This window comes from Oreochromis aureus, linkage group 7, assembly GCF_013358895.1.
Source record: "Oreochromis aureus strain Israel breed Guangdong linkage group 7, ZZ_aureus, whole genome shotgun sequence".
In the NCBI taxonomy this organism is placed as follows: domain Eukaryota; kingdom Metazoa; phylum Chordata; class Actinopteri; order Cichliformes; family Cichlidae; genus Oreochromis; species Oreochromis aureus.
The window spans coordinates 55,147,634-55,170,407 of NC_052948.1; the positions used below are offsets into that span (position 1 = coordinate 55,147,634).

At 41.9% G+C, this 22,774-nt stretch overlaps 1 protein-coding gene across 1 annotated transcript; it reads right to left on the reverse strand.

Annotated features, from left to right (window-relative positions):
• Positions 1 to 34: 34 nt before the first annotated feature.
• On the reverse strand, positions 35 to 14,481 carry LOC116319150 (thyrotropin receptor-like). Its single transcript, XM_031738380.1, has 12 exons — positions 14,434 to 14,481; positions 13,809 to 13,924; positions 13,659 to 13,730; positions 6,256 to 6,330; positions 5,120 to 5,194; positions 4,929 to 5,003; positions 4,757 to 4,834; positions 3,806 to 3,874; positions 3,258 to 3,335; positions 2,850 to 3,038; positions 285 to 1,368; positions 35 to 208 (listed from the first exon to the last, which is right to left on the reverse strand). Exons 1-12 carry the CDS (start codon positions 14,479 to 14,481, stop codon positions 35 to 37), a joined length of 2,133 nt encoding a protein of 710 aa, XP_031594240.1.
• Between the last annotated feature and the right edge of the window lie 8,293 nt (positions 14,482 to 22,774).

Consider the following 22,774-nt stretch of genomic DNA (forward strand, 5'->3'; position numbering starts at 1 on the left):
ATATGGATGCTGGACTTTGGGGTAGAGAATTTCTTTATATGTAGGGAGTAATACTGACTAGTTGGCTTCGATAGAGGTGTGCTTGCCGTTGACAAAGACCCATCTGACTCAGCATCATCAGGATGTCTCTGTGAAATGCCTTTGTCAAGATAGCATAAAAAAATGGGTTGGTGCAAGAGTTGAGAGGATAGAAAAGAACCAGCAGCACCTGTGGAGAAAAAGACATAACCCTTATTATAAATTGGGGGGGGTGCATTAAATATTACAAGCATGTAAAGTAATACCTTGGAATCTGTGACAGTTATCATCGGGTGGTGGAAAGCTGCAGACAGGCCGTAGAAACAAATGGGAGCCAGACATAAAAAGTTGGTAAAAATAATAACAGCCATGCGTTTGGCCATGCTCGTGTCATATCTGCTGGAGTTATGATTGGGATTGTGTACCATAAAGTAGATGTGGATGTAACATAAGCATACTACCATAAAAGCAGTGACATTAACAATCAAGACAGAAATAATGTAGGTCCGTGCAGCAGTTGTCCCAGTGTCCATAGGTAAGCAGATGCTTACTTTCTGGTAACTGCTCACACCAAGTACTGGCAGCAGTGCAAGAAACACACACAACAACCAGCCGACAAGCATTAGCACAGATGCATGACGCAACCTCATTTTTCTGTCTGGCCTGATAGCTGAGAAGATGGCATTCCAGCGCTGAAGACTGATTAAAGTTAATGTGAACACAGATAACTCACTTGCAAACACAGATAATGTTCCCACTATATTGCAGCCACTTCCTGTTTGCCAGGTAATCGCATAGTGATGATAATTGGAGCGTGTGTAGAAATCCACAAATGCAATGACCAGCAAGTAGAACCCCATACAGCAATCTGCAAATGCCAGGTGACCTATAAGAAAACGGGTAACAGACATTTTCTGTCGACTGGTCAACAGGATGACGAGCACCAATAGGTTTGCTGAAATGGCAAATAAACTGATGACCCAGACCAATATCCTCAGGATGTCTTTACTCATCACATCTTCACAGGGGTTCAAAGCATCAGGCAGGGGGGTGCATGAGGGTCCATCATCTGCGTCAAGTTCATTACACAGCGAAGAGTCAAAAACTTCACTAAGATGCTCTGAATATGTTTTTACATAGAACAAAGTATCATCCTGAGACTTCTTGGTTGGGCAAATCAGGCTGTTGCGATTGCTATTTGCACTGCCATGAGTTGGAATACCAAACTTTTCAGATTTCAGATGTTGTGAGATGTTGTACTCCAGATACCTCTGAGAGAGCGTTGCAGATGACAGCTGCAGCTTCCCTGAAGTAGCCCATGTCAGGTTGCAGATAACTGCCTCAGAGTGTCTTGCACAGAAATGAAAAGAGTTATTTTCCAGGGAATGAATTACAAACATATTTTCAAATACAAATTTTGTGACGGAAGTGGGTTGTTGTTTAACCACATTTAAATTGTAAATAAAAACAATGCAATAATCTGCAAATCATTTAAAGCCTATTTTTAATTAAAAATGCAAAGGCAACATTACATATCTACCATATGTGCTTTTTTGTTACTATTAAAACAGTTAGGACATAGTCTGTGTTTACCACCGAGTTTCATTATCTCTTCTTTTAAGAACACTGTAAATGCAAGTCTTTTTACATTAACTATTCCTATGATTTTTGTCATATTTTTCTATTTCATAAAATATATTTTGAATTGTTAAGAGGTTTGGAACACAGGCAGGTCAAGTTAGCACCTATATGCTTTACTCTGGACCCATACTGTTGTTATACATTCAGAATTTGGTTTGGGTATCATTCAAATAAACATGTGTTCATGTGTTCTCCAAAGCCACACTCAACATTAATGGCGACTATGAAGATGCACAAGATATGTACATTAATGAATCCCCATAGATGTTGACTTTTAAACTGTGCACTAATAACACGTCCCTCTCCTCTTAAGCCAGAGGATGTGATGTCCATGATTTCTTTTGAGTTTCTGATGCGGAAGTCATGCATTGAATTTGAAATGAAGCCTATGTTTTTTGTCATTATACAACTTTTCCTAATTTTTTTCTAACTCAGTTTAATTTAAACCTGCTGTTGTATTACATTTACAGTTATAATTATCAATATCAGGATTTATTATCTTGTCTTTGCACTATTTTAAATAGAATTTGCAAATAATATTTTTTTTCCTTTTTTGGAAATGTGTTTATTATAGATGAATCACACCATGAATTACTACATGTGATGCAAAGTGTAAAAAGTAAAAACCCACAATGGTTTTTATTTGTCACTTTGTGATGTCAGAGAGTTGGATCTTGTCTAAGATACAGACAGTACTCGACAATACTTTCCACCTAAAGACTAAAATAGTGTTAAAAAGTATAACATAATATGTAGTATTATTGTGATAGCATTCGCAATAGTCAAAAAACAGCAATTAATCACAACAATATATAAACAACACGCATTGTAAGTTGTTATGATCTTATGTAGGGATGGATATTACAATTAGCGCACTTTTTGTTTCTGTAAATTTATAGCAGTCATTGAGCAGGTTATATAGGACAGCATAGTGAATGTTTGGCTAAAGATGGAAACAAACAAAACAAAAGCTGCAATCTACAGTGCATCTTTTTTCAACTGTCAAATGTTTAAATGCTAAATTATTGCCATGTTCTAAATAATTATTTTTTCATACACTGAAATTACTAGCTAGTAGCTAGTTAAAGCTTTTGAGAATAACCAAGGCCTAATATTATGGACATTACAACAGAAAGGAGAAAGGAGTACACAAGTAAAAGAAAAACAGGGAAAGATTTCCTAAGACTTACCCTTGCCCTCTTTTCAGCATTTTAAGACCACAGCAATGGCTTGGGAAGGTCAATTCAGCGCTTTGTAAGTGAACAAAAGCTCTAAAGGAGGGCAGCATTTTTAAGGCCCATGTGTTTTTAGCTTGGAGCTTTTCAATGTTCTTCATACCTATTGATGGTAAAGAGTGTACTTTGGTATCTGAAAGATCTCTGGAATGACAGACAGATAGTTAAGAATTAATTCATTGGGCAATAGAGCTCTCTCTGTCTTTCTCTCTCTGTCTTCATATACAGGAAGAGTGGGAGAGAGAATAAAAGAGCGAGAGAGAGAGAGAGAGAGAGAGAGAGAGAGAGAGGGAGAGAGAGAGAGAGAGAGAGATTTGTCAAGAATACTTTGTCTTTTGTGAATTCTGTATTTAAGTTACTCACAGGTGAGTTGGGCCTTGAATCACACCATAAAATGCAAATTCCTCTATTTGTTCTAAATCCAAATTCCTATCAAGATACCTGAATATTTGGGAAAAGATGGGGAACAAAGTCACATGATGAAAACTATTCCGTTTTACCAAACCTTAAGTTTTAAAATGTACTTTTTCTGAAAAATGTGTTTAGTAAAATGAAACTGACAAGAATAACAAAGAAATAAACTGTTGTATTTCATTTTGAATTAAACAACAAAAAAAGGTTGAAAACCATAATCAGTGACATTGGAACATTTTAAAGTATCTGGAACAGTATACCTAAGTATAAGTACTACGAAGTACTAATAGGGCCAATATTATTTGACCCTGCCCAGACATTTTAGTCATTAAAATTGCTTGATCACTTGAGGCTATAATCTACCTACGACTTATCCCATCTATCAAACACGTTAGTAAAACTCAGACACAAAATATATAGACAAGAAATAAATAAATACAACATGTGAATTGAATCTTGTGTCTTGTCAGTTTAGTGAATAAATCAAAAGTTCATACACTTCCTCCAGTTTGGTTCCATTGAAAGCATAGTCCTGGATCTCTTTCACACCATTGCTATTCAGCACACTAAAAATGAGAAGAAAACCCTGTAAATCTTAAATTCATAATTAAATTTGTTGTTAAAAGTTAGTTCCATCTCTGTGTTTCACACTCACATGTATGCCATTGGAAACTATACTAAATACATTCTGTTGTCGTAATCTGCAGGGTATGCATATTGGAAAACGATTTTAAATCAAGCCATCAAGATGTGACTGATGTGCAAACCTGCGCCTTTAACATAAGGTGTATAACCAAAAGTATTGTATTAAGTTGAGTTCTCAAATATACTGGGCTACAATCTCTGGTCAAGTGTGGCACAATCTCCAACTCCTCCAGTCTGCATGTTGTAGTATCTTTGGGCAAGATACTGAACCCCAAGTTGTCCTAGAAACATTCATCTGAGTGGGAGTGTGTGCTGATGTTAGACAAAACACTTAGGCATAGAAAACTATTGCTGTATGTTGTCTGTTTGATTGGATGAAAAAAGCTTGTAGTAAAAAGTGTTGCAAAATGCTGTTGCAATGCAGCAACATCCACTCTCTGGGCCTCTGTGAGATGGTCATCACAATCGAGGGAGGCGGGAATGGTTGAATTTGGCACCTCCAGCCAACCCATCTCTTTCCATCACCAGAGAAGTAGTTTGACCCTCTTTCCATGCTTTGAGGAGGTTGACGTGGTAACGTCTCATGGAAGGAAGGAAGGAAGGAAGGAAGGAAGGAAGGAAGGAAGGAAGGAAGGAAGGAAGGAAGGAAGGAAGGAATTTTATCCCAAACCATGACCGTCTTTCTAGACCTAACCAATAACCATATGCCAGCTAGTAGGGTCCGTCACCAAGCTCCATTAACATGGCAAATCAAGAGATAAAATGTGTTGCATTATTAGTCATTGACATTAAATTAAACTCACATAGTCAAAGTATTCAGAGATATTCCAGTAAAGGAATTAGCAGGTATGACTTGGATAAAAACATTCTCCACCATCTCCCTGTTAAAAAGGAGCAAACACACACACAAAGGCTTCAAGTCAAATTATTAGAGGACACCGAACAGCAGAATATTTATGACTAAATGCTACATACAATATAAAATGTTCTTGGCTGGAGTGAATATGCTGTAGCTCAGGAAAGGTGGTGAGACCTGTGTTTGTGATCCCACTGTATTAAAAGAAAGCTGAGTCAAGAACCAATAAATGTACATAACTTTTACGTTGCTTCTTTGGAAAATAAACAATACAGTCATAATATAAATAAGCAAATAAAATCCTACTTACAGATATTTTAAATTAGGCAGATTCTTAAAAGCGTCTTGATCAATATATGACAGTGTTTTGATGCCATTTAGTTGTCTGTTGGACATGCAAACAGACACAGAGACACATACACAAAATATTTGTATTTTTTCATGTAATCCTTTTTTGCCTAAATTTCTTTTTCAGTCTAAGATATCTCCAAAACTGTTTTAATTATAGAAACATTCATAGAAATCTTTTTCACAAGTTATCTACTGTAACAAGTTCAACCTGTATCTGACAGGAAAAGGGGCTTGTCATATTGGGGCTTGTTATATAAAAATGCAGAACTAATGACAAAGGTTTAATAGCACAGTAACCCTGTGCTTGAAAGGAAAAACTGGTGGGTTTTAGGATCCAAGAAGAGCCATGTAAGGATTGAATAATCTGCTGAAATAATCTGTTAAAAATACATACTTGTGAAAACTATATAAATGGCCTGTATTTATATAGCGCTTTAATTGTCCCTAAGGACCCCAAAGCGCTTTACATATCCAGACATCCACCCATTCACACACACATTCACACACTGGTGATGGCAAGCTACATTGTAGCCACAGCCACCCTGGGGCGCACTGACAGAGGCGAGGCTGCCGGACACTGGCGCCACCGGGCCCTCTGACCATCACCAGTAGGCAACGGGTGAAGTGTCTTGCCCAAGGACACAACGACCGAGACTGTCCGAGCCGGGGCTCGAACCAGCAACCTTCCGATTACAAGGCGAACTCCCAACTCTTGAGCCACGATCGCTCGGAATTTGAGTGATGTTAAACTTTTTATATTTTAATCTAATTATTTAATTTTATCATAACTTTTATTATGATGATGATCAAAAACAATGCTATTTCGCCACTTTGGTTTAGTCTTTTCACATTACTGTATAATTATGTTTTACATCTAACCAACCCATCTCCAACATTTAAAAAAGCCAGGTCTTTGAAAATCATTTTGTCCTGGTATATGCCAGGTCTGTAAATGTAATTGGCATTACAGGCAGTACTACTGCAGGACAGAGGCAACATGATATGAGACTTATTTGTATTTACTGAACCATAAATCCATTCATTTGATGATTAATTTCATTTCATGTTAAATTTTTGTGCATGAAATTTACATACATGTGTGTGACCCTGGACAGGTTGTAGAAAGAATGCCTTTCAAGATATCTTAATGTACTGTCATCAGATATGTATCTGAAAAACACACAAACAAAGTACAACTTCAGATTTGAAGATTGAGAGATTTAGAAAGAAATAGAGAGGGAAATACTTTTAATTGTCTTGTACTCCTGGACAACTTTTAAAGACAAAAACGATGGTCACTGAATCAAATTTGATATCTTCTAATAAGAACATTATTAGATACAGATCCTGGATGGATAAGAAGCACAACTATGAATAAGAATGAAGAAATTCTAAAGCTAATTTATTATTAGCTATAGAATTTATAGAAAAGCTCTAGAAACTCACAATTCTGATGTAGGGGTCAAAGCCATTTATTGACAAGACAATAAATGGCTTGTTCTCCAAAACCCAAAACTCACCACTGCAGCTCTATTGCAACCTCCCAGCAACATTTTAACCCTTACTTAAAATACAGCTATCTTAACTAATCATAGGCTGATTTCTAACCTTCTTTTTATGTTAAACATTCTTGAAAGAGTAGTTGTAAAACAGCATAGTATAATTCCCAGAAGAATGGGTTATTTGAAGAGTTTCAGTCAGGATTTAGAGTTCATCATAACACAGAAACAGCACTAGTGAAGGTTACTAATGATCTCATATGTTCTCTGACAGTGGACTCATCTTTTGCTTGTCCTGCTACACCTCAGTACAGCACCTGATACCCCTCACCACACAAAATTTGCTAAGTTCCAGGGGGTTCTATGCAGTAATCAGTTCAATTTAAATAAGACATGCTTTCCTTAGATAATATTATTAGATGACATAGCATACATTTTCACTGCTATGCAGGTGATACCAGCTTTATTTATCCATGAAGGCAGATAAGAGAAACCAATTAGTTAAGCTACAGGCATGTCTTACAGACTTAAAGGCTCTCAGGGTACCTGCGTCACTGACCAAGTGTTTTGCGCCATGGGTTTTTTGAATGTTGTTTATTCATTAATTTTTATTCTCTGCGCGACCTATGTTTCTTAATTTAGTTTCTACCACTCTTGAGTTTATCTTTATTTCTAGTTAGGTTGTCTTGTGTGTTATATGGTCCCCTTTTATGTCGTTGTTTCGTGTCTGTGCCCTTCAGTGTCTCCCAGTTAAGTCAGTCTTGAAATGTTGTTGTTGTTGTTTCTCAGTTTGTCCCCCCAGTCATGTCCCTCTCTCCGTCTCTCTTCCTCCATGTCTCCTGCTCACTATCTCCTTCCTCTGTTCTATTGCCAAGCTTATGTGTCTTTGTCTAGGTCTCAGTCTGCGTGCCCCTATTGTCAATTTGACAGTCCCTGGTCCCATGTGCATTGTGTTCTGTTTGCTTCCCCTGTCTTGTTATGCTAACTGCTGTGCTTCAATGTGTTTCACTTTCCTTACCATCCCTTTCTGTATGTATACTGTCTCAGTCTTCCCTTATCCCTTGTCCGAGTCTCTGCTCAACTTTCCTTCTGTCTTCCAGGTTCAACAGTTACGTAGTATTTTCCTAGTTTAGATTAGTTATTGGTTTTCGGTTTCTCTTATTTTTGTATCCTTCAGCAGGCACATTAAACAAATATTTAAGGAATGTTGCTAAAATTGGAAACTTTTACTTTACTTTTAGGCTGAACTATTTTATTTCATTATCATCAGCTTCTTAAAACTTCCTAAAAGGTCTTCAGTGATAGTGTTGACAGAGAATAGAGAGAAAGAGCATATATCTCCTATCTCGCCATTGCATACCTGTTAAATTCATTACTAAATTGTTATTAAATTGAATGTTATTCATATAGCACCAAATCACAACAACAGTTGCCCCAAGATGCTTTAAATATCTTTACTTAAAGGTCTTGAATAATCAGGTCCCATCTTATCTTAAAGACCTCACAGTATCATAACACCCCAATGGGCCAATGCTGACTTTGCTCTGATCTTTGAGAGGAGAGAGGTTGAGGAGAAAATAGGCACATCCGGGTCTGAAGAAGTGCATATCTCTGTGGTGATATATTCCACCAGAAAAGCAGCATCCTGTGGAAATTCAATCCCACAGCAAAACAGTGAAAACCCAAATCTTCTCAGTTGAATTCCTCTTGAATTTATAATCTAACACAGCAAGAATGAGCAGAGAAAAGGCCAAAAAATATCAAACCAAACTGCAAGTCCACAGTTTGGGCAGCAGTTCATCTCTCTGGTTTCTCAGGTGGAATTTCTAGCTGTGAACTCTTAATCTACGATCCAATCTTCTGTACTGCTCATCTCAAAGAAGACAAGGGGATGTCTCCCATGAATATTCATTTAATTTCTTCTAGCCCAAAAAGGTGCTGCATAAGGAATCTTAGTGAGAGGCCAGTTGTTAGACTCATTTCATGGATTATATTTTCTTATTACTGGTGTTAGCCCATCTGAAGGACATTACAGGCCACCAGTTGGACCCTCTGCAGTTTGCCTACCGGGCAAACAGGTCAGTGGATGATGCAGTGAACATGGGGCTGCATTACATCCTGCAACACCTCAACCACCCGGGAACTTATGCCAGGGTCCTGTTTGTGGACTTTAGTCCAGCTTTTAACACCGTCGTGCCTGAACTTCTCTCCTCCAAACTCTCCCAGCTCAGCGTGTCACCAGCTACCTGTCAGTGGATCACCAACTTCCTGACAGACAGGAAGCAGCAAGTGAGGCTGGGGGAGATCACCTCTGAAACTCGGTCCCTCAGTATTGGTGCCCCTCAAGGATGTGTCCTCTCACCACTACTGTTCTCCCTCTACACTAATGACTGCACCTCCAAGAACTCGGCTGTTAAACTCCTAAAGTTTGCAGACGACACCACTGTCATTGGCCTTATTCAGGATGGTGATGAGTCTGCATACCGGCAGGAAGTTGAGCGGCTGGTACTCTGGTGCAGTCAGCACAATCTGGAGCTGAATACTCATAAGACTGTAGAGATGACAGTGGACTTCAAGAGACATCCCTCAACTCTGCTCCCCCTCACCATATCAGACAGCCCTGTGTCGACTGTGAAGATCTTCAAGTTCCTGGGTACCACCATCTCCCAGGACCTGAAGTGGGAGACCAACATCAACTCCATCCTCAGAAAGACCCAGCAGAGGATGTACTTCCAGAGACAACTGGGGAAGTACAGTCTTCCACAGGAGCTGCTAAACCAGTTCTACACTGCGGTCATTGAGTCTGTCCTGTGCTCCTCCATCACAGTCTGGTATGGTGCAGCCACTAAACAGGACAGGAGCAGACTGCAGCGGACTGTACGGGAGCAGAAAGGATCATCGGCACCCCCCTGCCCTCCATCCAGGACCTGTACCTCTCAAGAACCAGGAATCGGGCAGGGAAAATCTTCACAGACCCCTCACACCCTGGACACAGACTTTTTGACCTGCTGCCCTCTGGCAGATTGTATAGAAGCCTGCAGACCGGACCACCTGACATAGTTTCTTTCCCCACGCCATCTCCCTCCTAAACAGTTGAACTGTCATACTGCTCCCACTGCCAGACTGCAACTGCACCTTATGTACATTCTGTAGTATTCATTCCACTTCATTTCATTTCTGTCATCCTGTATTCTATGTACAGGGAGTGCAGAATTATTAGGCAAATGAGTATTTTGTCCACATCATCCTCTTCATGCATGTTGTCTTACTCCAAGCTGTATAGGCTCGAAAGCCTACTACCAATTAAGCATATTAGGTGATGTGCATCTCTGTAATGAGAAGGGGTGTGGTCTAATGACATCAACACCCTATATCAGGTGTGCATAATTATTAGGCAACTTCCTTTCCTTTGGCAAAATGGGTCAAAAGAAGGACTTGACAGGCTCAGAAAAGTCAAAAATAGTGAGATATCTTGCAGAGGGATGCAGCAGTCTTAAAATTGCAAAGCTTCTGAAGCGTGATCATCGAACAATCAAGCGTTTCATTCAAAATAGTCAACAGGGTCGCAAGAAGCGTGTGGACAAACCAAGGCGCAAAATAACTGCCCATGAACTGAGAAAAGTCAAGCGTGCAGCTGCCAAGATGCCACTTGCCACCAGTTTGGCCATATTTCAGAGCTGCAACATCACTGGAGTGCCCAAAAGCACAAGGTGTGCAATACTCAGAGACATGGCCAAGGTAAGAAAGGCTGAAAGACGACCACCACTGAACAAGACACACAAGCTGAAACGTCAAGACTGGGCCAAGAAATATCTCAAGACTGATTTTTCTAAGGTTTTATGGACTGATGAAATGAGAGTGAGTCTTGATGGGCCAGATGGATGGGCCCGTGGCTGGATTGGTAAAGGGCAGAGAGCTCCAGTCCGACTCAGACGCCAGCAAGGTGGAGGTGGAGTACTGGTTTGGGCTGGTATCATCAAAGATGAGCTTGTGGGGCCTTTTCGGGTTGAGGATGGAGTCAAGCTCAACTCCCAGTCCTACTGCCAGTTTCTGGAAGACACCTTCTTCAAGCAGTGGTACAGGAAGAAGTCTGCATCCTTCAAGAAAAACATGATTTTCATGCAGGACAATGCTCCATCACACGCGTCCAAGTACTCCACAGCGTGGCTGGCAAGAAAGGGTATAAAAGAAGAAAAACTAATGACATGGCCTCCTTGTTCACCTGATCTGAACCCCATTGAGAACCTGTGGTCCATCATCAAATGTGAGATTTACAAGGAGGGAAAACAGTACACCTCTCTGAACAGTGTCTGGGAGGCTGTGGTTGCTGCTGCACGCAATGTTGATGGTGAACAGATCAAAACACTGACAGAATCCATGGATGGCAGGCTTTTGAGTGTCCTTGCAAAGAAAGGTGGCTATATTGGTCGCTGATTTGTTTTTGTTTTGTTTTGAATGTCAGAAATGTATATTTGTGAATGTGGCGATGTTATATTGGTTTCACTGGTAAAAATAAATAATTGAAATGGGTATATATTTGTTTTTGTTAAGTTGCCTAATAATTATGCACAGTAATAGTCACCTGCACACACAGATATCCCCCTAAAATAGCTAAAACTAAAACAAACTAAAACTACTTCCAAAAACATTCAGCTTTGATATTAATGAGTTTTTGGGTTCATTGAGAACATGGTTGTTGTTCAATAATAAAATCATTCCTCAAAAATACAACTTGCCTAATAATTCTGCACTCCCTGTATATAAGTTTAGATTGGTTATTTATAGTTGGCTTACACAGCTTTGTGAATGTTTGTATATGTATATGTATGCATGTGTAATGTATATATAGACGTGTGTGTGTGTGTGTGTGTGTGTGTGTGTGTGTGTGTGTGTGTGTGTGTGTGTGTGTGTGTGTGTGTGTGTGTGTGTGTGTGTGTGTGTGTGTGATTTACATTGCCATGCTTGAGAGTCACCATCTACCGGATCCAAATTCCTTGTATGTGTCTGCACATATACATGGCCAATAAACACGATTCTGATTATTCACTATATTGGTTAAACTTATACCTGATTGTATTATGATCAGTATTACACAATTAAGCATAATTAACTTATAAAATTCACAAATTAATTATGATTTTGTGTTTAACAATTACAACAGACTTAATACTTTTTTCTGGTGAGCTGGAGAAACAGTTCTTATCTTTGCACATTCCTGCAACCAGTCTCATGCCCAGACACTAACTGGCCCAGGTCGAAGCAGAATCATTTCTGCATATACAAAATCCAGACATTAAAAAATACTTCCATTACTCAAACTACAGTTCTCATTTAACATGTTAATTCATTGACTTATACATTGATTATAGTTTTTATTAAGAATTAAAGCTGATTTACTATTAGAAAAAGCACATATAGATAAACTCCCTAACAAATTTTCCACCTGTGGGACTAATAAAGGTTATCTTATCTTATAAAGGTTATCTTATTACCACTCTGTGGTAATAAGTCTTTGTGCAGGCAAAGACAGAGATGCAGAGCTGACACCCTCAATTAGCTAAGGAAACACGCCTATAGACCTCCATTCCCCTTTGTTGCAAATGTCTGTTCTCTCAACAACCAACGACCAAACTGGCTCCGGAGAACTCTGGAAGCAGCCATTAAGCTGGTCACTAGCCTTGAGCTGCCTTGAGGTCCCTTGCAAAAAAATGCTGTGCTTGTATAAATGGGTGTGAATGGGTGAATAAGGCAAGTCATATAAACCGCTTTGAGTGCTCAAGAGTTACCATCAGTTACCATCACAGTATTACTAAAATAGTATATACTACTAAATTACTAAATACAAAAAAAAATAAAATAAATAAAAGTTTAAAAAAAAAACGAATCAACTTCAGACAGAAACAGGGGTATGCTTTTAATTAATTGCTTTCTGCTTTTAGTCACAGAAAATGGCTGGCCCTCCTTGAGCCTGGCTCTGCCGGAGGTTTCTTCCTGCTAAAACTGAGGTTTTCCTTCCCTCTGTGACCGGGCTCAGGGGGTTATTTGATTGTTGGGATTTTTTCTCTACTGTAGTAATAAAGCAACCTGAGGCAACTGTTCTTGTGATTTGGCATTGCATGAATTTAATTCAATTTAATTGAAATGAACCAATTGCATGTATTCAAATGTCTTTTATCTGATTCTGGTAAGAACTGAGGTTCTAGTGGAATGAATCTCTGGTCGTATGGATGATTTTGTGTCTATTTATGAATCCATAAGTCACTATGTTTGAACCTATCTTTAATATGTGGCTTTTATTAAAACTGTGATGCACTTTGTTTTCTGTTTTTTGAAATGTGCTACACAAATAAAGCTGTTATTACTAAGCATGAGAGTGGTGTTATGAAATGAAAGACAACCACATCGAAATTTTAGAAATGAAAATGTCCAGAAGAGCAAGCCACAACAGAAGACTAATGGGTTAGTAAGGTATTTTGAATTTAAATCAGAGTTTGCAATGTGACAAGGATATCTCTTTTTTTTGGTCACAGTGGTAAGTTGTTTAATATATAACCTGTTCCACTAGATGCCATTTTTATCACATATTCTATTAAAAGGCTGCTCATACCACAATAGCTGGTTAATGAATACATTTCTCTGGCTAGAGGACCAAAAATAAAACAAACAAGAGTAGTCCACAGACTACATACTTTGTAAACTCCCTCTACCAAAAGCAGAGCTCTCTGCATTTAGACAGGCCAGTGAGCTATGAATACTCTACCCCTTCTGAACCATAAATTCCACCTCAATCAGCTGATGCATTAGCAACATACACTGATTTTCCTTTCCAAATCAACTATCATGTCATCTATAAGACCCAGGGCAGTATATACTTCAGTTCTGCTTCAACTTTTACTGGAGGGGAAGAAAAAAAATGCCCGTGATGTTAATAGTTTTGAAAGTTGAGTAGTAATCTACTAGGTTGAATGAAAGAGGAGAGTTTCGTAGAAAGTATCTTACATTTGAGAAATATTGGCCAAGTTTGCAAAGGCATTCTCAGAAATGGAATACATTTTTGTCCCCAGAAGCCATCTAAAAGAGAAATTGAAAGCATTTCAGTCTAACCACAACAGTCACAGAAATCAGCGGTTAAGGACTGTGGTTACTTACACTTCTTTTGTGCTGGAATGGAAAACAGGCACAACCTCAACTCCAAAGCACGACACACTGTGTATTTCCCACTCACACTGGCAATGAGGTGGACAATACTCCAGATGAATAGTAGTCTTGACAAAGATAAAAAATAGAAAAATAATTTGAAAAACAGAATTCATTGTAAAAGCAGTACCTGTGAAGACTCTGCTCATTTGAGTTTTCAAAGCCACTGGGCTGTCCTGGATTTTGGCCAATTACAAGTGCTCCACAATTGCCCTTCAAAATAAGATGTTGAATACAATTTTCTAGGTGTATAATGCAGATTATACAGTAAATATGTTAGGTATGTATTTGATCAGTATTAAGAGTTTAAATGTCATTAAATCTTTTATCATCATTATTCTTTTGATACTTTTAATACTTTACACATTAAACCCCAAAGGCATTTTTTTTGCCTAGGCTGTTCATTTCTTATTTCATCTGAAATAAAATTAAAATAAAAACTTGCTGTCAACGGACCACTAAGGCAGGCAGAACTCGTATTAGTTCTAGTACTAAAGGTTTATTTAGGTGTTTATTTAAAACAAGAAAGTGAATCAAGAATCCAAACACAAGATTAGCATTATGAAAGTTCTGGTACCACAGGGTTATTCCACAGGTTCAAATCATTCCACAGAAATTCCGTCATGAGCCCCGATCAGCTCACCACTCAAGGAAAGTTTCTTCAAAGGAATGTGCACAGGAAAATAAAATTTACGTTTTGTTTTAGGGACAAGCAGTGCAAACACAGAGAAAAGGAGGCGAGCTTCGCTAACTGGTGGTACTTTAATAATCCAGCAAAGATTGAAGCAGAGGCAAATCAGCAGACATGAGGAGAGACCTTTTTCTCGGTGTAGAAGTGGATTAACAACACTCTAGAAAAGTTAACTGTGAGTGCTCAATAAAGTCAACAGAATCTTCAGAATCTGAATCTCTAGTAGGGTCACACTTTAAAACCAACAAAAACTAACATTAGGACATTAGTTCCTAACAGAGGTGTGGACTCGAGTCACATGACTTGGACTCGAGTCAGACTCGAGTCATTAATTTTATGACTTTAGACTTGACTTGAAAAAAGGTTGTAAGACTTGTGACTTGACTTGGACTTTTACACCAGTGACTTGGGACTTGAATTGGACTTGAACCTGTTTACTTGAAAAGACTTGATATTTTACCCAAATCTAAAATTTAACATACATATTATATAAAAAGTGCGGACCATTAATTCACTTTATTCATTCATTCATTCTTACCACACTCCGTATGTATGTGAGCGTGGGCTGTAGCACAGCCAATCAAATTAACCAGATTTGAAAAAAACAAGAACAAAAACGCTCGAGCCAAAAATGCTTCCAAGAGTAATTTCTTTCGGGTACATAAACTACGAAGTAGTCAACAAAAAACGAAGTGCAATATGCAAAACATGCAAGAAGAGAATCACAGACGGAGATGGAACAACTTCCAACTTTGTCCGACATTTGAAGTTGCATAAAGAACGGTAGGTGGTGCTTTTTTTTTTTTTTTTTTTTTTTTTACGATGAGACAGCTGACTTAGCTAACTTCATCTTATTAGCAAATGTTCTTCGGGCTACGTTGATGTTTGGCTTTAACAGGTATGATATGTGTGTCATGCTATTTTAAATCCGGTCCTGCAAGCGCATCCAAGAATAACATGCAACTTGTTAGCTCAGAATTGTCGGTGAATGGTGAGCAGGGTCCGTTTCAGAAAGTGGGTTCTGTAGCTGTACTCAGTCTCTCTCTCGTCTCCTCCCCATCATTAACCCCGTAGATTTAACCCAGTTTAGACTGACAAATATTTATTTTACCATCACATCACAATTCAAAATCACTGTGTTTAATTTGCAATTAGTGTATGGTCGTGTTTAACTTTTGCATGTCTGAGCCAGGGAAAAAAAAATTTTTGGTTAGAAAATCTGGCCCACCTTAGTGTGTAATTGAGTAGTCCTGCTATACATGGCCTTTTTTCTTCTGTCATTTATGTCAATACATCAAATAAAATACTTTGATCTTATATTATTAGCTGTTGTTTATTTGCAAAGGTTATTCTCAACAGGGATGCTAGACAAAACGGCGTTTTCTACAGACAGCCTAGCATACGCTCTCCATTTGCGAGTGAAAAAGAAAAGAAAAACACCCCTTCCCTATTGGTGTTAGAGTTTACCATGTCAGCCAATCAAAAAAATGATAAGGCAACATGTGACATTTGGTTGTTTAGGAGAAGGGAAGTTTTTAGGAGTGACAGCGGCGCGAGCGAAAGAAAGAGAGAGAGAGAGTTTTCATATGTGAGACATTAGTGACGTTTAGCGTGTTTGGAGGCTAGAGTTAGTTTGTTGTGTAGTTATTGTTTTGTATTGTGTGTCGGTTAGACTGCTGAATTTCATATTTGATCTAAAAAGCTGTCAAAGGCAGATTCCAGTGTAAACGCTGTCTCCACATAGAAAACTGGACTGTTGCACCTCCAGTTGTCAGACCTGCAGGGTTTAGGCCTGTGGTGTTCTCCTCTGTCTTATACTGAACACAAACTACATTTTTGGACTGGCACAAATAATTTGTGTGCCTTCTTATTTGATGCAGCACACCTGATTGTTCTGTAAATAGATTTAAATGGTTATATAAAAAAACCTGAGGGCCTTGGCTGCATTTTTAGGTAAATAGTACCATATAACTTTGTTGTTTGCAAAACTTGTGCATAATTTTTAGAAATGTACAATTTCTATTTGCATTTCAAGTTATGAAAATGATTCGTTAAACATGTAAAAAATATAACTTTTTTCTACTCGGATTCTGAATTTTTGTCTGAATTTAGATCAACTGTGCTAATATAGTATACCAAAATGAAAAAAAATAACTCAAATTTCAGATATTTGAGGTTGTGCTGTAAATAATGATACCAAACAAGGCAAGAAAAACATATTTTAAAAGTGAAATATAGAAGTAAAATCAAAAGTAGTCAAGAACGGCCAATTATACCCTGGACCCCAGAGGGTTAAAAAAAAGACTTGAAAGGACTTGAAATTCAAAGTTTCGGACTTGGGACTTGACTTGAAAGTTGTCTGTCTTGACTTGCGACTTGACTCTGACTTGCTTGACTTTACTTGAGACTTGACTTGTGACTTGAGGATAAAGACTTGGGACTTACTTGAGACTTGCAAAACAATGACTTGGTCCCACCTCTGGTTCCTAATGTCCTTATCTTGCTATCTATGCTATGTGAAGGTTTGTTGTTGTTTTTTTTAAAAGAAAAATAGCATGAGTAATCTGTTATCATCTCTCAGCCCTCTCTATCATTGATGAATAACAGTAATAACAATATAGAGTAACATAATCAAACTGGCAAGAAAGAGGAAGCAGAACAAACCATAATACACATGACATAGTAACTATTAAAATAAAAGAGGAAGTAACACAGACACACTGAGACAAACAAAAAAAGAATAACAAAACATGGAGATGAGACTAGGACAGACATGAACAGACCAGAAATCAAAAAACTATCAATACAAACTCAGAGGAACCAGAAGGTAACACCCTCAACTAGAACATAATTAACTTCTTACTATCAAAAAAGTGAATAATGAGTCCAAAACAAAACTCAAAAACTGGATAATGCCAGGAAGAAAAACAGGATAATGACACTTGTAATATATGTCAAACTGACCACTTTAAGTTATAGAGGATAATTTGATCTAAAATACTGCAGCAATAGTACAGACAGGGACTAGAAAGAGAAAGCATATATTTTTCCTGTCTAGCTTCTCTTCATTGGCTCCCTGTTGAATTGAGAGTACAATTTAAAATCCTTCACGTAACACTTCAGGTCTTAAATAATCAGGCCCCATCGTAACTTAATGACCTCATACTACCTTATAACCCCAATAGAGCACATCACTGTCAGACTGCAGGCTTACTTGGTAGTAGAATGGGAGGCAGAGCCTTCAGCTTTCAGGCCCCTCTTCTGTGGAAGCGGCTTCCAGTTCAGATTTAGGAGACAGACACTCTAACTTTTAATATTAGGCCTAAAACTTTCCTTTTTGATAAAGTATATAGTTAGGGCTTGATTCGGTGACCCTGAATCCTCCCATCTGGGGACTTCCCACGATGCACTGAAGGCTCTAAACCAGCAGACTGAGTTATGTAGTGAGGAAATCATATAGTGAGTCAAAAAGTGAATTTCAAACAACTGCATGGAATGATTTTATGAAATGTTGGAGAATATATATGTTTGAAATAAAAAAATGAACTGAACTGAACTGAACTGAATTAAAGCTAGCAAGCTTAATGTTAGTACACTAACACTAATCTTGCTAGTGTTAGTATTGTAGCGGACTGGGTTACAAGTTAGTTGACTTTTGTGTTATCAGTGTTTTGTGTTCAGAATTGCCAGTTACTTATGGCATAGTTGGACCACACTCGCAGCATGGTGATTTACTGAGTGTCCTTGAATGTGCAGTAGTCTAGAGGCCGGTTGGCCTGTCAATCAGATCAGCTACCAATGACAGAGAGTCTGGAGGAGAGCATGTGTGCTGAGAGTGTTCGGGGGGCGGGGGTTACAGAATGGTGTGTGTGTGGCGGAAGAAAGGAGGAGAGAGGGGGATTGTTTTTGTTGCTGGGGAGCGCGCTTTTTCCCTGTTGTTTTGGCGTTGGCTACGGCCCACAGTAGCCCGTGTTACTATTCTGAATAAACACCAGTAACCGCAACGCCGATCGTCTGTGTCTTCTGTCGGAGGGACGCTACACTGGTGTCAGAAGTGAAAGTGAAGCTTCGCCTCCGGAATTATCTGCACTCGTGCCGCCCCGACTCACGGCATCGGCTGTGGACGCTGGAGATTTTTGCGGGACTTTGCGGAATGCTTCCGATGGATTACTCCAAGATCAAGCGAGAACCTACAGCAGAAGCTCACGGACACGACTACTCCGCCGGGGACCGGAGGTTCGCGGAACACAGAGAGCGGGTGAGACAAACGACCGCGGATATGGCGAGAGAAGCCGGCTTTGCATCCTCTCACCGTTCGGGTGGCCGACGGAGCTCTTTGGGGACTTCTGCAGTGGCTGAGAGTGTGGAGAGAGACACACCGACGCATAGAGGCACTTTCCACGCTTCCATGAAGACCCCCAGGTATGATGGCAAGGCTGACTGGGAAGCTTTTCATGCACAATTTGAACTGTTGGCCAGGGCTGGTGGGTGGTCTGCTGAAGAGAAGTCCCTGCAGCTAGCTATGTGCCTTACTGGCGATGCCCTGTCTAGCTTGCTGCTTTTGAGCCCAGAGGGCAGGGGGGATTATGATGCTTTGGTCGGGGCTCTGAAGAGGCGGTTTGGTTCTTGCTCCACTCTGAGCCTGCTGCGCTCCGAACTGTGCAGCCGCCGCCGCCGACCAGGAGAATCCATTAGGGACCTAGCTAATGACATTGAGGGGCTGGTCCACCGCACCTATGCCCACATGCCCCCCACCATCCAGGGCGAATTAGCTTGTGACCACTTCCTCCAGGCCCTGCTTCCTGATGAGCTGCGGATCCAGACACTGTTAGCTCACCCTAAATCCCTTCAGGAGGACCTGGAGCTGGCTACAGAGAGAGAGTTACTGTGCGCTGGGGCTGCTAAACCCCTGACTGAGCTGACCAGGCCACCGCAGACGGGGGCTACAGGAGGGACTGCACCGCAGAACCCGCATGGGCGGAGGGATTGACCCAATTGGTGAGAGCTGTCACGCTACATGGGGAACAAAGGCCGAGAAGAGGGCCGAGGGTCTGCTGGGGATGTGGACGGCCGGGTCACCTAGCCCGAGACTGTCCCCACGCCCACCCAGATCAGGGAAACGACATGGGGTCTGCATGACGATGCAGGACCCTGGGGCTGTGTCCCGACCTCCTGTCGGGACACAGCCTCCTGTTCCGGGAGGAACAACCCAGCTCAGGGCCCATGGGGGTGCACAGCGCCCCTGCGGAGCTGTGGATGGACAGGTGGAGCGGCTTGTTTTGTTGGGCAGGACTTGGGTTGGCAGCTGCTGGTATGCCCCATTAGTTGTGAATGGACTATGCTGCTCAGCCCTGGTGGATACCGGGTCTTCAACAACAGTTTTAAGACCTGATGTGGTGGGAAGGGGGGATCGCATCCTCCCTACCATGGTGAAGCTGCAGACTGTGACGGGAGAGCGGGCCCCCATGCTAGGGGAAGCACTGCTCACCCTGAGTGTGGGGAGGAAGTCAGTCCGCTGCTCTGTATGGGTTGCAGACCTGGAAGACTGTATACTGGGGCTGGATGTACTCAGGGCACTGGACTGCGTTATTGACACGAGGGGGGGGGACGCTCTCGTTCCCTGACGGTGGTGTTGTTCGGATGTTGCGGCGGCCACCCCAACCTGATCACCCTGCAGCCCATGCCCTATCTGAGCGGGCAGCCGACTCCTCCCCAGACCTGACTGGTAGTCCGGCCGCCCCCAAGGACCCACTTACACTGACCTCAACTTCACCCCATGCTGCTTCATGCCCTCCCCTTCTCCCTAAGGAACCGCCGGACAATGGCGGGAGAGTTTCAGCTGTGAGGAGGGTGTGGGAGGAGAACTGCGATGGACTGACTGCTAGTGAGCAGGGCCTGCTCTGGCAGCTGCTGCTGGACTTCAAGGACTGCTTCTCCTTCTCAGAGGATGACATCGATACTGGAGATCCACAGCCCATTCGGATGAGGCCTAGACACCCCCCTGGCCAGACAGGCTGCAGCGGAGAGGGCTCTGTGAGAGGTGCAGCGTGCTGGACTCATTGAACCATCCACCAGATGCGCTTTCCCGCAGACCCTGTGCCCAGGACGGATGCCACTACTGTGAGAGGAAGGAAGCTCAGGAGGAGGACCAATTGGTGCCCGATGTAAAGTGTGCTGTGACGGGGGTGGAGGAACGGCCATCCTGTCAGAGGCTGGTTGCTGTGGATGCAACGGAGTGGAGATATCAACAGGAGGAGGATGCTGACATCAAGCCAGTGCTTGAGTGGATTGAGGAACAGCGACAACCCCAATGGGAGGAAATTGCCATGTTGTCACAGGCCACAAAGGGACTCTGGTCCATGTTTAATGCCTTGCGGCGGCACGATGGAGAGCTGCAAAGGGGCTGGAAGGAACCGGCTACGGGCGAGATGAGGTGGCAGTTGGTTGTCCCGCGGGCCCTGCAGGAGATGGTGCTTCGCGCAGTGCATGGGGCCCCAGGGTCTGGCCACTTTGGTGTCACCAAAACACTCCGCCGCCTCCGGCAGGGGTTCTATTGGGCCTGACATAGACGGGACGTAGAGGACTTTTGCCACCGCTGTGACAGCTGTACAGCACGGAAGGGACCCACAGCCAAATCCCATGCCCAACTGCAACAGTTTCCGGCAGGGTACCCTATGGAGAGGGGATGGACATCCTGGGTCCTTTTCCCCGCACAGAAAGGGGTAACCGCTATATCCTCACAGCTATGGATTATTTCACAAAGTGGCCAAAGGCATACAGTTTACATGACAAAGAGGCTGAGACAGTTGTGGATGCTCTGGTGGAGGGGATGTTCAGCAGATTTGGGGTGCCTGAAGTAATCCACACGGACCAGGGCAGGAACTTTGAGTCTCGTGTGTTCGCGGCCATGTGCGAGAAACTAGGCTCCCATAAGACCCATACAACACCCCTCCACCCACAGAGTGATGGACTCGTTGAGAGATTTAACCGTACACTGGCAGAGCAACTGGCGCTAGTAACGGCTAAACACCAACGTGACTGGGACAGTCATGTTCCCCTGGTCCTCATGGCATATCGTTCGGCGGTCCAAGACTCCACTTCGTGCTCCCCTGCCCTCTTGATGTTGGCCAGGGAGATCAGGACTCCAGCGGAGATGATGATGGGCCGACCCCCCGATGCTGATGGGGACCAACCAGGTCCTGACTATGCGAGGAAGCTCCAGGATCGCATGGAGTCTGCTCATGACTTTGCTAGGAGGAAACTGATAAGTGCGGGGGCGCGGCAGAAGAGGAACTACGACGTCCATTCCAGAGGCCGACATTTTAACGTGGGGGAACTGGTCTGGGTGTACAACCCCCAGAGGAAAAAGGGCAGATGCCCTAAGCTGAGGAGTGACTGGGTTGGACCCTGTAAGGTTCTGGAACGTCTGGGGGAAGTGGTGTATAGGGTACAACTGCCCCCAAGGGGACGGAGGGTCGCCCTGCACCAGGACAGACTGCCCCCTATCGGGGTGCGGCCACTGCACTGACACAACAGGGTGGGCCGCAGACAGACCTGGACTCCACCCCTGCAGACGCTGCCATCACCATTGTGACAGCCCCTACTGTGAGCCCTGTGAGCCCTGGGCCCACAGCCACTTCGGACGTGGCCCCTCCCCCACCTCCATCTGGGTGCCTTCGCCCAAGGAGGCACCATAGACCACCAGGCCATCTGAGAGACTTTATCCGCCCTCGTGGGCGAGCTGTATGTTAGCCGAATTTTGTTAGCAGCATAATGCGGTTGTTTCTGTCCTGTATGCAGTTTGCACTATACCATTGCTCTGTTGTCCTTTTGTAAAATAAAAATAAAATTAATGTCCATATCCACGCTCTAGACTGCACCATTATTTTCCTCCTCCAGCACTGGAATGGAAATCATCTGATTGTAGCACAAGTGCAAGTGGAACCAATAAGCAAAATCGTTAAGCAAGCAGACTAACATTTCCAAAGCATTAAACTAAGGGAAATTGGTTCCCCATACAACTGAACTGCTCGGAATTCAATTCCTATCCCTAGATGTCATTGTCTTCACAAGCCCTCCTCCAAAATTATTGCACACCAATTACTGCCTTCCACAGGTTGTCAGCCTGACAACCTGTAAAAGCACTGGCGCATTTCACTATCTCTCTTCACACTCTTCATACATCTGTCTTGGTCAGTCTCATGTTAGCAAAAATACTTTAAAAGAA

Excerpts from the sequence above, each read along its gene's own strand:
- LOC116319150 (XM_031738380.1), bottom strand. The coding sequence starts at position 14,481 with ATGACGGAATTTCTGTGGAATGATTTGAACCTGTGGAATAACCCTGTG. Across the intron at positions 6,331-13,658 it reads TTGGCCAATATTTCTCAAAT|ATACATATCTGATGACAGTA; the intron begins GTAAGATACTTT and ends TGTGTTTTTCAG. Across the intron at positions 1,369-2,849 it reads ATGCTGAAAAGAGGGCAAGG|ACACTCTGAGGCAGTTATCT; the intron begins GTAAGTCTTAGG and ends TTTCTGTGCAAG.